Source organism: Desmodus rotundus, chromosome 8, assembly GCF_022682495.2.
Source record: "Desmodus rotundus isolate HL8 chromosome 8, HLdesRot8A.1, whole genome shotgun sequence".
NCBI classification, from domain to species: domain Eukaryota; kingdom Metazoa; phylum Chordata; class Mammalia; order Chiroptera; family Phyllostomidae; genus Desmodus; species Desmodus rotundus.
In genome coordinates, this window is record NC_071394.1 from 81,320,730 (window position 1) to 81,335,468 (window position 14,739).

Sequence of the window (14,739 nt, forward strand, 5' to 3'; positions counted from 1 at the left end):
AATACAGGTAAAGGAAACAAACAGTTCAGTTAATTTTTTTTAACTAGGTGGTAGTGTTTAGTGCTTTTTTTTTCTTTCCTTCCTCCCTTGCCATGAAATGCAAGATTAACTGCATTACTGACTTTAGGACAAAATTGCTTGGAACACTATCATAACAGCCGAATCAGTCACAGAACTTGGGCAGCAACATTAGGATTTGGCCTGAACTGATAGGAGGTGGTAAAACCCAGAAGTAACTTAAAAGTCTTTCACTTTGGTGGGGAAAACAACCCCTCTAGGAACAGCCCCAAATTTATGCTAACTGCTCACCCTAAAGATTCGTGGCCAGAAGCAGCTACCCAGTTATTCTGAGACTATAACGCTCTTCTAATCTCAGTTTTCAATCTAAGACAGGGCAACATTCTGAAGTAGTCACTATTTCTTAAGAAAGACCACAGAACTCTTTGGAAGCAGCCAGTAAAATGGCTTACTTCAAACAGAAGAGAGCCATGGGTTTGGGGTAAAGGTGCTGACCTAGGCCGAAAAATCTTTATATGCTTTCTATTATATCATAAGTTCAAGGGAAAAAAAGACAATAAGCTTTACTTTCAAATTTATTAATACCTATGCTATTAAAGTAGTTGGTAATTTAATGAACATAATGTATGCACTGAGAATTTGCTGGCCAAGGCTGCGAGCTACCTAGGGACTAAAATAAGAGATGAGGACATGTAATAGGTGCCATGTTGGCTAAAGGTTTGTGAGGTTCTACATAACTGATTTTCAGGTTGATTCCAGCTACAAAGTTTGTCTCCAAATATGCCTGTACCGAAAGGTCTGTCTATGACCCTTTCCCTCTTATTAAAGTGGAAGGGGCTGGATTTGAACACCATTTGTACCTTAGAATCTCTGAGCCAGGAGTAACCTGTTCTTTTTGTGATTCATATTCTTTACCTTTAAATCCCCAAATCAGTATTCTAATCCTCAAAGTACATTGTAAACTCTAAGAGTTCAACTTTTTTGTTATTAATCAACTAAACCATATTTATAAAGGTTTCTTCCTTAATACCTGTTTGCTAAAATTCAGTGTAGGAGTGTTAATAGGTTTCTAAAATCTGTCTTTCCTTTCCACTGCTAGAGCAATGCAACAGGAAAAATGTTTGCATTTTAAAAACAAGCAGCATACACATACTCATCATGAACAATGGTGGGGCCATCCCTCGTTAAGGCCTCCTCCTTGATGACGTTGATAAGTTCAAAGGTACTGCTTATGGGGGCATCAGGGTTAGGCCATTTGGGACACTGAAAGTGCCGAACTTCTAGGACATAGTCATCCTGCAACCAAGACAACAAGAGTTTATTTCACTCTATACTCTAATGACTAGAGCTTGCTCCTGAGAAAGCATATCTTACAGGCAGCTGAAAAATGCCAGGTTAACCACGGTGGGGCTGGAAAAGAAAAGTCCTGGGCAGTCTGCCTGCCATAAAGAATGAGGAGCTCATGACAGTGAAACAGCAGAATCCTATTTTGTTAAGGCGTGAATTTGAAGTGACAATTCTTATCTTTAAAAAAAAAAGGGAAAAAAGGGAAGGAGTTAGGAGATCATTTCAATTACTACATAAGTCAGCTTCCCTCTTACTACCCCATAAGAAGGCAGTTATTACATGTCAAAATGCTGTGTAACAAAAAAGTCGTAATAGTATCATGTCTGCAATACACTGCAAGGTTTACATTTCTGATGGCAAAGAAAATATTGAGCTCCAGTATATATTGCTTGTATCATAATGTCAACATAATTATGTCAACAGACCTATTTGTGTGTGTGCTCAATCAGAGGAACTGGTTACATTTCAGCTATCCAGCTGAAAAAGCAAACATTTGAAGGAAGAAAAAAGAGGGAAGTATGCACATTTAAAATTAGATCATACTCGAATGCCCGGGCTTGCCTTGAGGGTGGTAAATTACCCCAGTATTACTCAGGACGACCCAGGGCCAGATACGGCTATGACTCAGGAACTGAGGGTTGGGTTACCTGTGTAGCTTCCAGGATGAAGTCATGGATGATAATTTGTTCTTCATTAGAGAGGCACAATCTGTCTTTGCTGATAAGGGTGACGGTAAAGGCCTCACAGTTCATGGATTCCTCTCGGCTTGGCCAGTACACAAACTCATCTTCTGCCTAGGGGAACAACAACGAAATCCTCTGCAGTACTGTTAAATATTGGTTTATGAATTTTCTTGCAAAATGATTTCTTATGTTCGCCTACCTCTCAAGTCATCTTTTAAAATTGGTTCACAGAATTACGTATCTCCCCACCTAATCATGCTGAGTTCATTGGTTATTGTGTTGTAAAACATATATGATAGTAACCATTTCCTAGCACTTCTCACCTGTGTCACCGTAACAACCAAAATGCATTCATGGGGAATGCATTACCGGCATTTGAGAGGTGCTCTGCAATATAATTGTCATGAAAAAGGAGGCGAGGTTTAGGTCAATTAATTGTAACCTATTATTTGCAACTGCTTAAGCAACAAATTGTTATTTCCTGTGAATGACGTTAATAACAGCTCTACAATTGATTAGCACTTTGCAAAGGACGTTCATAACATTATCTCTCTTACTTAATTTTTACAATACACTAGTGAGATGAGAGATTTTTATCACCTGCCTTTACAGATGAGGACACCAAGGCTCAGGGAGGTCTGAAGTTGTCTAAAATCATACTGCTAATAAATGTTAAGGCAGAAAACCTCTTGGAAAGAGGTTTTATATAAATAAGCATGCTGGCTGTAAGTACAAGGTGTTCTTAAAGAAAAGTTAGTATGTCAATGTTAGGTTTCAAAAGGGGAGAACAGAGGAAGTCTTTCAGCCTTGAATGAGGCATGCTTTAAAATGTTCATCTATTTAAGATTAGAAGTAAATATTCAGGCTTGGTACTTGAATTCCATCCTTAAACTAAGGAGGCCTAAAGAAAGTTAATTGCACAGGTTGGAGACTTTGTGAGAGATACAGTGATTTTTATAATAAGCCCTCCTTCCCCTTTTTCTAATTAGTTCAAATGGCAAACTAAAGTTTGCCTTATAAATTTCTATGGCATTTTCTTGAAAATGCTTAGATACTACTAGCGAAGTCAGAAGTAATTCTGAATAGTGTTCAAAACAAAGAGGGTTTTGTTTAATCTTACAATGTTGCATTAGAAATGAGCCAACAGTCCAATAAGACTTATCACCCTTTCAAGTTTCAATGCAGCTTATTGCCAAGTACATTTTTATTTTTAAAGCTCAGCATAAGGGGAAGCAGATTAGCAATTGGGTCCAGGCTATACAAAGGAAGTCTGTAACTGCCATGTGTTTCGGTACATTTTTGTCCAAGGAAATGGAAGTGGAGCCCTTTAACAGGCATTAAATACAAGGTAATGATGGACAGGGTCACTACATTTAACCAATATGTGCAGACTGCTTAGGGATTCAGGGTTGGATGTGACCCTGAATACATTAATCTATCTAAGCCTTAAATTCTATAGCTGTAAAGTGGAAATAAGAAAACTACCTACCTCAAAGAACTTTTATGATGATAACATGAATAGTAAATTATTGGATTGGTCTAAAGACTGCCAGAGGGATTTGTGGAAGGCAGGCAGAGAAAAACTTTTGAATGCAGTTAGTAACCTAGGGAATACTTGATCATCTTGAAAAACTGGGAAAAATAAATCCACTTCTTAAATCAGTAGGCACACAGGTCTCATGCCTATTTTGCCGACAGAGAAGAGGTCTGTCCAGAAGGTATCCAACCATGTAATGTGAAAAATAGAAGCCTTTATTGAAGAAGATACAAGATATAAGAAACATTGTACACAGGACAATGGCACCTTGTTCCCCTACAAAGTAGGCACCTTGGGACCAAACACAGTTCTCTCAGTTGCCATCAGCTGCCCCATTGTATTTTCCTAAATCTCATCAACAGCCTGAAACCTCTTCCCTTTCAAAGGTGATTTGAGTTTTGGGAAAAGCCAGAAGTGGCAGGGCACCAAATCTGGGCTGTAGGGGGCTGAGTCACCTGGGTGATTTGAAGTTTCACCAAAACACTCTGCATAAGACATGACGCATGAGTGGGCGTGTTGTCATGATGAAGCTGCCAATCACCAGTTGCCCACATCTGTGGCCTTCTGAATCACCTGAATAGTTTCCACAGAAGAATGTTCAATCTTAACGCAAAATTTGATGCAGATCTGTTGCTCTACTTGCTCGGTCATTTTGAATGTGACAGCCACACAGTACACATGCTCATTCAATGGCATCTACCACCCCCACTGACTAGTACAGTGAAGTCGTCACTGTTCGTGCGTGTGCATTCCAGTCCACTCCCTTGGCTGCCAGGTTACATCAATGTTGTGCAAACCGTTCCAGTTATATTAACAATGGCTGGACTTTTCCTGGACAGACCTTGTATATTTATATAGGTCAAAGATGACTAGGCATCTCTAACAGTGCCTTCTGAATGAGGAACCAGTGACTTCTGGGCTATTCACAGAATTGTGGTCTTGTCAAGTTATAGTAGTAAGCAATAAAGCAAACTAGGTATCCAGAGATATTACTTTACGGAAAATTTCAATAAATGAATCTGACTTTTGACCCTGGAGCTGAGAGTGCAGACAAGTGTGATTCCAGCCCAGCCTCTCTAGGCCTCAGAAACACTGAGATGACGTGTTCCAGGGCAGTTCCTCCACCCTCACTGTCTGCAGACCATTTATCCACTTATTTGGTCCAGTCTCCCCCTAGTCTCCCCATACAAATGGGCTTGTGGTAGATGCTTTTGGTGACTCTCCTCTGTTAAGTGACAATAGCAAAATACTAACAGCCAAAAAATGAACGTTTTAACAACCCTACATGCCTCCAAATTCCACATGCTAACAGAATAGACCCCTACTGCCAACTAATTTGAAAATTTACACTCCAGTTTTTAGCTTCAGATTCTCAACTTTGTTGCCATTCTATCATGCAGAAGCAGCCTTGGTATTCTGAAGCTGAGCAAAATGCAACACAGTGAAGAAGTTCCTACTGACTGGGCACACAGTCAAATGCATGTCACCCAGACAAGGGTTCAATCACACGCTGCTCTTTCCTGATTAGAAACTCACTAATCCGACGCTCATGGAGGTCAATCCTCGCTGTGTTTCTCTTTTTGTTTTGACTTCCTGTGCTTCCATGTCCTTATAGTAACTTCTGAAACCAAACTATTTCTGGAACTTAGAGAGCTAAGCACAAACATTTAAGCTGCCTTTGATAAACTTGCCAACCCTTCTACATAGAGCTCAATAGGGAAGGACTAACAGGAGGAGAAAGAGGTAGTAGCTCCATAAAGTTCTTAAAAGTCAGTTGTAAGAAAATAGCCTTTCCCTATCTCCTTCCCTATAATAGATTTAACTTATCTATGGCAGGGGGAAAAGTAACATTATTACTTTTGATACAACTTTGGCGGGGGGGGGCAAAGAAACATTTCTGTGATATGGGTGCGACACATACTATAGGAAAAATGATTGAAAGCATGATCTCAGAAAAGAGGTGACTCAGGTTTAAACCCTGACTCTAACTGTGTATACCCTTGGGCAAGTTACTTCCCTCAGTTTTCCCACCTATTAAATGAGATGATAATAGTACCTACTGTCATAAAATTATCAAGGGGAATGAAGGAGTTAATGCATGTAGAGTAAGAAGCACAGTTACATCCTCAAATGTTAGCTGCTATTATAATTTATTTTTCCAAAGTGACATACAGCAACTAGGACATGGGGTTAGGGTCATACATTATTGAGGTTAGCAAAAGGACCTTTTCAAAGCCTTCTGCCACGCCGCCACGTACAGCACAGCTGAGAAGTGCTATCGCCAGCATGGGAGAACAAGCAATGGGCTGACTGGGGCCTACGCAATGAGAGGTCTGAATTCCCTCCCGAGCAGCTACAGACTCTGCAGCCCTGTGGCGAGGTATCAAAGTAATTTATGCTTATGGCCGCGCCGGCTCATTAATATATAGCAGATGTGCTTTACTCACCAAGCTCTGGTTGTCTGGCAGCATGACAATGATCTGTGCATTATGATCCCAAATCATTCGCCAGAAATCTTTCGTAGTATGTGGCAGAGGATGCTGGGTTATAATAAACTCATTGCTCCTATAATAGCCCTTCAGTTAGGAAGATGAAAAGTCAGTGATTATGGGTGCTTTATTCTAACTTTGCAGTAGTAAAACACACTCATGAAATAAGAGCATTATTTTGATGACACTAAAATAATTGAAGAAGGCATTCAGTGTATTTGGCAAGTTTTTAGATGCACTTCTGCTAACATGGGTAGATGATTTTCTCCCCATGTACAATTCACTTCTAGTTACCCCTGCCGTTTTTACTTAACAGTAATTTCAACATTTTTTCAAAGACTAGATGGGTGAAATTAGTAAAATTAATTCCTTAACATGCGTTTTCCTTAATTTAAGCATTTTTGTACTCCCACTGATTAGGTACCTTTTGTTATAGGTTCCAAGAAAGGAAAATCTCTATATTTTTGATAATTCACATTGAGAAATTCCTTAAAAAAATGAAACCAGCTACATAGGTGGTATCTGCTCTTTACACATTTAAGTTTAACTGCCTTTATTTACAATTAACAGTTGACTCTCACCATGATATAAGAGGCATTAATATAATCTGTTCCTTTCATTCCAGGCAACGGTGCAAGGCCCACTCGAGCACGCTCAGCTGTCACATGGAAAAGACAAAACACCACAGTTGCCTGTTACACACGGAACCGACAGCGCTCTCTGAGATTTACTTGGGAAGCAATATATCCCCCTGGCTCCCCTTTCTTTTTAAGACTTACCTATATTTTTAACCAAGCTAAAGTGTTATCAGCTCAGACAGAATGTAAAATGAAATTCTGCTACACATTCCCAGGACACAGGCATCGCAGGAATAAAATTTCGCTGTGGGAGAGGTTTCCACAGCACATCACTACTACTCTGTGTGGACATGACAGAGGGTCTCAGAGAAATTTTACTCTGGTTTGCTATTTCCACAACTGTACCACTATATTTTACTTTGCTCTTTTCCCTTCCCCTTATCCATATCTTTCTCCCCATGAAGGCCTTAAAACAGTGCCCTTTTCCAGTAGAGGTGGCCTCTCAGCGATCACCCACGCCTGTCCACAGCACGCACACAGTAACCTCTGCTGTGTCCTGAGTTATTTTCACAAAGGTCACCACCTATCAACAGTGCTTTGATCTCAATAGCCAGAATACTTGAATGATGTAGTTACCATTGTACAGGTTAACTTGGGAATCTATGTTTTAAAGGAGTGTTAATGCCACAGTGACAATGGATAACAATTTTTCTTTTCATTAGTTAAGATATGGTAGAAGGCACCTAATTCTTGAACTTAGAGTTGAACTGAAACTACATTTCATGTCCCACAGATGCAGCGTCTTGCTGGCACTGACCCAGCCTTTGCTGTCCTGTGCATAATAACCTCCCTCCCCTGCCTCTTTATGTGACACATAATACCCAGTGAAAAAGATGCTAATACACTCAACCAAAGCAAACGCATTTTGAGATCTTACATGGCACGACTGAAGAGTTTCTGTTCTTTTCTTTGTTACACTCTTTCTGAGCACTAAAGCATTCCACATATTTTGCATTACATTGTGTGACCAGCTGAAAGAAAAAGAAAAACATTTCAGTTTTCCTTCAAAGGCAGAGTTGTGGCCATACCAACTAACCTTATTGTGATAATCATTTCGCAATATATACATACATCAAATCATTACCTTGTAGACCTTGAACTTATACAATGATATCAACAAAGGTAGGGAAAAAACAATAAAACGAACAACCAAAAAGGAATAATTGATGGCATCTGCTTGATGATCTGGGAAAAAATACCAATAATCAGATTACCGAGGAGTAAAAACAGTTTTATGCCCCACAGAACATTTTTTGTGTTTCATTAGTGGTGCTTCTCTCAATTATCTTAGTCGTTTGTGTGCTTGTGCTTTTCTCTCTGTACTTTGACAGCCTTCCCTCTTATTTGTAACTGAGTAGTTAGGAGGAGGATCAAGGGCTCGGACTTTCCTCTAGCAACTTCCTCCGCTTAAGCAAAGGGAAAAATAAGAACACTTTCATATAAAGAGAATGTCACCATAGGGGACTCTGCTGTTTTGATGTGCAGCCCCTCCTAAATACAAGCAAAACCAAGCAGGCTCACACTCTTGCTTGAGACATGAAGTAGGTGGTTAGCATCCAGAAGCAAACTCAGGCTGCAGAGTCAGGAAAAAAACACCTGAGTGTGAGTCCTGGCTACACCATTTATTGGCAGCAGGAGCCTGGGCAAGACACTGCTCATCTCCTCACTTCTTTCTAAACGTGGGACCATGTCCATATTATAGGATGCTCGGAAGATGAAATACAGGGTGGAGCAAAACGAGGTTTATAGTTGTGAGTATGTGAAACACAGTTTATTCTCATGTTATTAGTTATTAATTTTTGTATGGCTTTCCATCTGAACAAATGTAAACCTCCTTTTGCCCAACCTTGTATTTACAAAGGACCTAAAACTGCACATATCACTCAGCAGGCTTTGGATAAATGGTACTTACTTTCAGTTTGCTTTAATATTAAAGGGTATTAAACACAGCAACATCTTCAAGTTCTAAATAAGTAGGAAGCCTATCGGGTGTATGCTTCTTATTTCTCCAGTCAGGTGTGAGGTTTCTTTGTTATAGGCTTTATGTAAGTGATAGATATTTACTGAATTAATGTGGATTCTTCTGTTGATGTCATTGCCTTTATGAATTTCTCTGTCGTAATTCCTCAGGCACAAGAGCTACACTAGGAAAGACTGCTTCATGGTAATACGTGCTAATCACATTTCTTAGAGAACTGATTAAGATCTCAGTAAATTTCTGTTGAACTGACATTGTTCTAAGGCTGCCATAAATAATTAGCCCAGTAGTTTGGTTATTCTTCCTTTTTCTATAAATAGGTCGAACCACCTTGCCAATCCTACATATATGCACACATTTTGGTCCGTCCTAACAGCGGATACGGGAACTGTCTCCTCCCGGCGCTTTAGTACTAATGTCAACAACGCTAGCGGTAGTTTTCCAGTTTGATTCTTGTTTTTTTCCTTCTATTTAAGTTCTAAAGTGGATAGTGTCTGTAAAAGGACCGATTACCTGGTTCCCAATGGAATGAACTGATTTCTTTGATGAATTTTTAAAAAAGTATGCGTAAAATATTATAGAAATAGAACAGGCAGCATTTAAAAAATGTTGGTTCATATTGTTCACTCACATGTAGAATTTAACGAACAAACTGAACAAACAAGCAAAACAGAGACCGACTCATAGATGGAGAGCAGATGACAGCTAGTGGGTGGGGAGGTTAGCGGGTAGAGGGATTGAGCAAAAAGGAAAAAGGACTCACAGACATGGACAACAGTGTGGGGATTGCCTGGGGGAAGGGGTGTAAGGGGACTCAATGGTAATGGAAAAATATAATCAAGATTATGTATTTTTAAAAAAGAAATGGTGGCACTTAACAATTTTTTAGAGCTCATTTTAGACATTTAAAATGAGACACTATGTCCCCACTATGAATTACCTCAAATGGTATTTGGAGGAGTTTGGACACTGTGAAGGAAGAGCTAGGATTATGAAACTGTTAAAACCCAACAGTGAAATTAATCTTTTTCACTTCACCTCACTTGTTATATACTTTGCTTGGCTGTCTGATTTCTTCAGGTGAGATTCAAATGAAGGATTCAGAGTCTGTGGAATGTTTTACCATGAAAACTAAACTATAAAGATTTATCTAATTCTTTCCACCTTGATACAAAATGAGAAATTACACATAGAACAGTGGGCAAAAAACCAGAATTTAAAAGCCCGAGAGACTAAGAAATAGGAAAGCACTTAGTGATTAGACAACACTTGACAGTTATAATAAATCCTTTGAGATAACTCAGCTTTTCTGATCTTAATTACTTTAGAAGTCCTTATAGTCTCTTTTTTTCACCATTACTTCAAGTCAATTCCATAAAACCTTAACTAACTGTTAACTTCTTCATGACCCTATGAAAGAAAAGAACAATCATTTAGGAAAAGTTAACTTTTCTCTAGTATTCTTTAGTAGATCTTTTCCAGTTTCTACATTATCTACTAGGACAGTCTTTATTGTTTAGGGCAATATGTCAATAATAACCATTCTTAATAAGGATAAGATAGATTAGTGCAGAAAAAATGCAGATTTGTTTGGGCTGTGAGGACTGACTCAGCATTGTCACTGTGGTCAGGGGCTGATGTGCTTGCTCAGATAAAGTTGGAAATTGTGTAGGAGAAAATACAGCACCACACTATCTACTCGGATACCAACCATGCACACACAGGTCGAATTTTGTACTTCTTAGCATTATGTTTGAGGAGTATAAAACGCAATCCATTTCAGTCTGTAGGTTCATGCAAAAAAGACATAATCCCAGACTCCAGGCACTGCTTTACTTCCTTGCTTTTTTACCAAAGAAATGTATGTGAAGCACTACCTTGAACTGTTTTTCCAGTCGTGTCTTTCCGCCCACTCCTGGTATGAGGATGCTATTGACATAGCTATGCAGCTGATTTGAAGATACTTCCGTCTCTTTTCCAAGAATGGCTTCCAACAAGGCATCGTGGATGAAGACGTACTGCTCCTAAAAGGTACAGTATATGGTAGTAACCTCCACCCCATCCTTTAAATCTGTATTTGATGAGTTCTTCCCGTATAAGACACCTCCCAGTGAATTCCCTCAAGCATTTACAACTGTGTGGTTTGCCCCAACACTTACTTTGTAACTTTTTTAAGGTAGAGACTGTGTTGAGTACGGTTCTATATTCCACACCATGCCCCAAACAGTAGGTTCAATGCATTGTGCAATGGAGAAACGTGTGTTCAGTGCAGAGCTCTAGAACCGTTCTCTCACACGCTATGTGTTTTTTTCACTTCCTACAGCACTGAACATAGCCCTAGACCCTACGGTATCGGCTGTGTAAGTGCGGGTGTAGTTGGTGAGGAATCCAAATTTAAGATTCACACAGAAATGGAAAACTGTGAGACAAAGAATAATATCATGGCCAGGACATCTTCTAATATAAACCTGTAAATTCTTTCAAGCCCTAAGAGAATGAATCTGTCTCCTCAATATCATTCAACTTCTAGTTAAAGAATGTGCCAGAATCTCATGACACTGGCGGCCAGCCACTCCTTACCTCAGTCTGGACGAGGTAGTTACGCTGTGTCCTGATATGCTTCAGGAAACCCAGGACATTAACTGTGCTTTTGTCTTTTATCTGTTGCAGCATGCTGTCTATTACAATGTAGGTGCCTGTCCTGCCCACACCAGCGCTGGAAGAAATGGGGACACTCAACTCGTACCTCTTGCTTTACCATGTCATGAACTGCAGATTAGAAAAATTACCATCTCAATGGCTAATGAGTGTAGAAATAACCCCAATGTTTAGATAGATTATTCATCCTGGATAATATCCAAACCCTTTATTAGGATATTTCCCATTCCGTGAGTCTTGATGGGGAGCAAAGGCCGCCTTCCTGCCACAGGAGCTGCAGAAAATGATACCTCCTAGGTTTCCCAGCCTCCTGTGCCAGCAGCCATCTCCACACCAGAGCCACGCCCACTGAGGCACCGGGTAGGGAGTTGTCCATGCGGCTTCGGCCTGTGCCTGGTTCTCTGACTCTCCCGGGGGCTCTGGGCGTCCCTGTTAGCCTTTCAATGAACCCTTTTGCTGCCTAACTACTCCTCCAGTCTGCTCAGTTGAAGGAAGTTCCTATTTAAAGAGGTGCTTTCCTTTAATAATCCAGGTAGAGAATAAGAATGTCATGTCTATAGACAATTAGCCCACTTACTCACATTTTCTATTGTTACAAAACAAAAATAGGAAGTTCTGAATACAGTACTGCAGAACTTAGATGTAGTGTAGCAAGCTTCTTTTGGTAGAATTTTCCCCAGCAGGTCCCAGTCTCATACAAGCCTACTGATAACCCAAGCCCTTTTGATAGACATTTATCTGTATTTTATTGATTCCTACATGGGTTAGCAAACATGTACAGTTCTCATGGGCCTTTAAACAGAAGATGGGGTCCAATTTCTGCAAAGGATCTTGTGTAGCATAAGAATAGCCCAGAGAAGTGCTTAGAAAATGCTGTGCATAATATCCATTTGAATATCACAGTGAAAGTAAAAAATCAAGAATGAAATTTCAAACAAAACTCAATAAAAGCATTTTTTACATAGCCAACTAAGGTTGTTTGAGGTAGTTAAAGAGAGAAAATGGGTTTTACAGAAGGCTTTCCCAGTGTTTTAAAAAAGTTTATAAAGCACGTATAAACTAAAATTTTGAAAATAAAAGCCTTTATACATACTGTAATTAACATTATTTCGAGGAACCCACAAGGAAAGCCATATATAAAACCTCAAAATCTCTAGTGTATTAAGTTCTAAACTTGTGTTTAAGGTCAGATTTTTACATATTATGAGCAGCCTGCAATTTCCCTATACACAATGGAGATAATAAAATAATGTTATAAAAACTAGAGATTCATCCTCTAAGAGTAGATTTTGTTTTAATCTCAGAAGCAGTAGATCTTAATGTCATGGGAATAGAGTTACTTTATGTCACTCTAACAGGTCTTATTTGTCCCAGTTTTCAATGGAAGACTCAGTTTCTTAATCAAACAAAACAGTAGCAGGGCCACAGTGGCCCAGATTCACAAGGCCCACGCCCCCTGCTCTGCCCCTTCAGATGCAGAACCCAGGCAGGAGATGGGGAAAGACGTCAGCCCCACCTGCAGTGCACCAACACAGGGCCCATTTCTGGCACCCGGGCTGCTGAGGATCTCCTCACGAAGGTCAGGACTGGCAGGGCGTACTCGGGAACTCCCATGTCAGGCCACTGTGTGTAGTGATACTGGATTACTACCCTTTCATTCTGACGACCCTTCGGATTTCCCTTCTGACCCTACGAGAAAGGTGAAAAAAGAGGTCTGTAAGCTGAGTGTGAGCATTTGGAGATAATGTAAGCTTGATAGGAAACAGGCCCCCGATCTCATTCATCCTAATGTTCCTGGGCCAGGTACTTCCTCATTGTGGCCATCTCATGCCACAAATGGAGAAACTGTATCAGACATCTCTTAGGAGAGAAAATGGTTTAAGGTTATGCCAAGAATGAATGTTTAAAATTAGTTCTTTTTTTGGATTTGGAACCATATAGAGCACTTTGCAATTTGCCTACAAGGCCTGCATTTCCTGACTTGTTGTGTCAGAAGGCCTGAGTGCTCTGCCCTCATCTGACTGTGGGCCGTGACTCCCATTCCTTCCCACTGTCTGAGCGGGACCTTCAGGAGCCCACTTGCTGGCTGCTGCTGTACGCACTCCAGGAAGTGTGGGGAGGGTCCTAAGTGGCAAAAGATTCTCCGTCTCTAGAGTCAAAGGCAGAAATAAATTTATCACTTTTATAAATGAATTTTTCAGAGTAGTTTTCTTTTAAGTGGCTAAACTTCTTACAACTTAAATATTTTGGATGAAAAATTTCTCCAAACAGATCACTTGCTATGGTATTCTTTTCTTACTACCAATACCTCTAAAACAAAATTTTTTTTTTTTTTTTTTATGACTCAGGGTCATGAATAAATCAACACTGAAGCTTGTGCGGCATTTGGCCCTGTGCTACAAAGACCCCTGATGGCTTTGATTTCTTAATTCTTCTGTTAACTCTCATTTGCCTGTCTCTTTCTCATTTTCAGTTATTACTTTATCCTCTTATCAATGCACAAAACATCTGAAGTTTCCATGTGGCTGCTGCTTCTGATGTAAGCTGTTTCTGAAATAAGAGTAAGTGGGCCATGTTTAAATACCTGATGGGTTTCCATGAGTAATGGGCTTTGTTCGTATAAACTGATTATTGGTTAGCTTGAGCCAGCTAATGGTTCTACGATAGAGAACACAGATAATAAATACAGTGCTACTGATTTTTAAATACTTCTGCCGTTCTTGGGAGAAACCATACATAGAAAGGACTGTTAACCTTGGACTACAGATGGACTTCAGAGCCACTGAAGTTGTATATAATAATTTCAGTGAATGAATTCCTCTGGAGCAAGGAGACTACAGTTTCATCACACTCTCAAAGATGTCCAAGACTCAAAAACTAAAAATTAAGACCCAGTGCTACAAACAACGGCTATTTCTAAGTCTCTGCAGAGTAACTACTTTACATTTTCTTAATGAGCATCTGTCTAGAGCTCATAGTACTGCTGTACTGATCTATGAGTCTTGATGGGACAGTGGAGTTTGAACAAGAGGAACTGACATAACTTGAAAGGAGCATTTCCACAAGGTGTGATTCTCAGGATGTTCAGTTCTACAGAAAAGGGTTTTATTGTCAAGTGCCATCGGAAAACACTCAGCAAAACAAAGTTCAATAGGTTTCTTAACTGTAGTGCTCTAATCACCTGTGTTCACTGTACATGTCTAAAGGGGGGACGTATATCATGTAGCATTAGTTTCCCATACTCTTAGGTAGCAGGATCTGATTTTTGCAAGCATCTTGCAGGCTTACTATTCCTTGAAACACGCTTTGGGAAACAATGCCTTAAAGCTGTCAGAAAATTGGAATTAAAAAGCTAACTCAACAAACAGATGCTGCTATATCTGCTAGTTAC

At 39.8% G+C, this 14,739-nt stretch overlaps 1 protein-coding gene across 3 annotated transcripts in view; it reads right to left on the minus strand.

The window, feature by feature from the left end:
• The window catches only part of PTPRG (protein tyrosine phosphatase receptor type G), a 704,073-nt gene that overhangs the window by 13,970 nt on the left and 675,364 nt on the right, over nt 1–14,739 (minus strand). For all 3 annotated transcript variants that reach the window (XM_053930009.2, XM_053930010.2, XM_053930008.2), the window contains 8 exons: nt 12,865–13,037; nt 11,271–11,406; nt 10,568–10,714; nt 7,590–7,683; nt 6,656–6,732; nt 6,033–6,161; nt 2,013–2,159; nt 1,172–1,314 (listed from right to left, as the gene is read on the minus strand). In XM_053930009.2, coding sequence (XP_053785984.1) covers nt 1,172–1,314; nt 2,013–2,159; nt 6,033–6,161; nt 6,656–6,732; nt 7,590–7,683; nt 10,568–10,714; nt 11,271–11,406; nt 12,865–13,037 — 1,046 coding nt within the window. The remainder of the gene's footprint in view (nt 1–1,171; nt 1,315–2,012; nt 2,160–6,032; nt 6,162–6,655; nt 6,733–7,589; nt 7,684–10,567; nt 10,715–11,270; nt 11,407–12,864; nt 13,038–14,739) is intronic.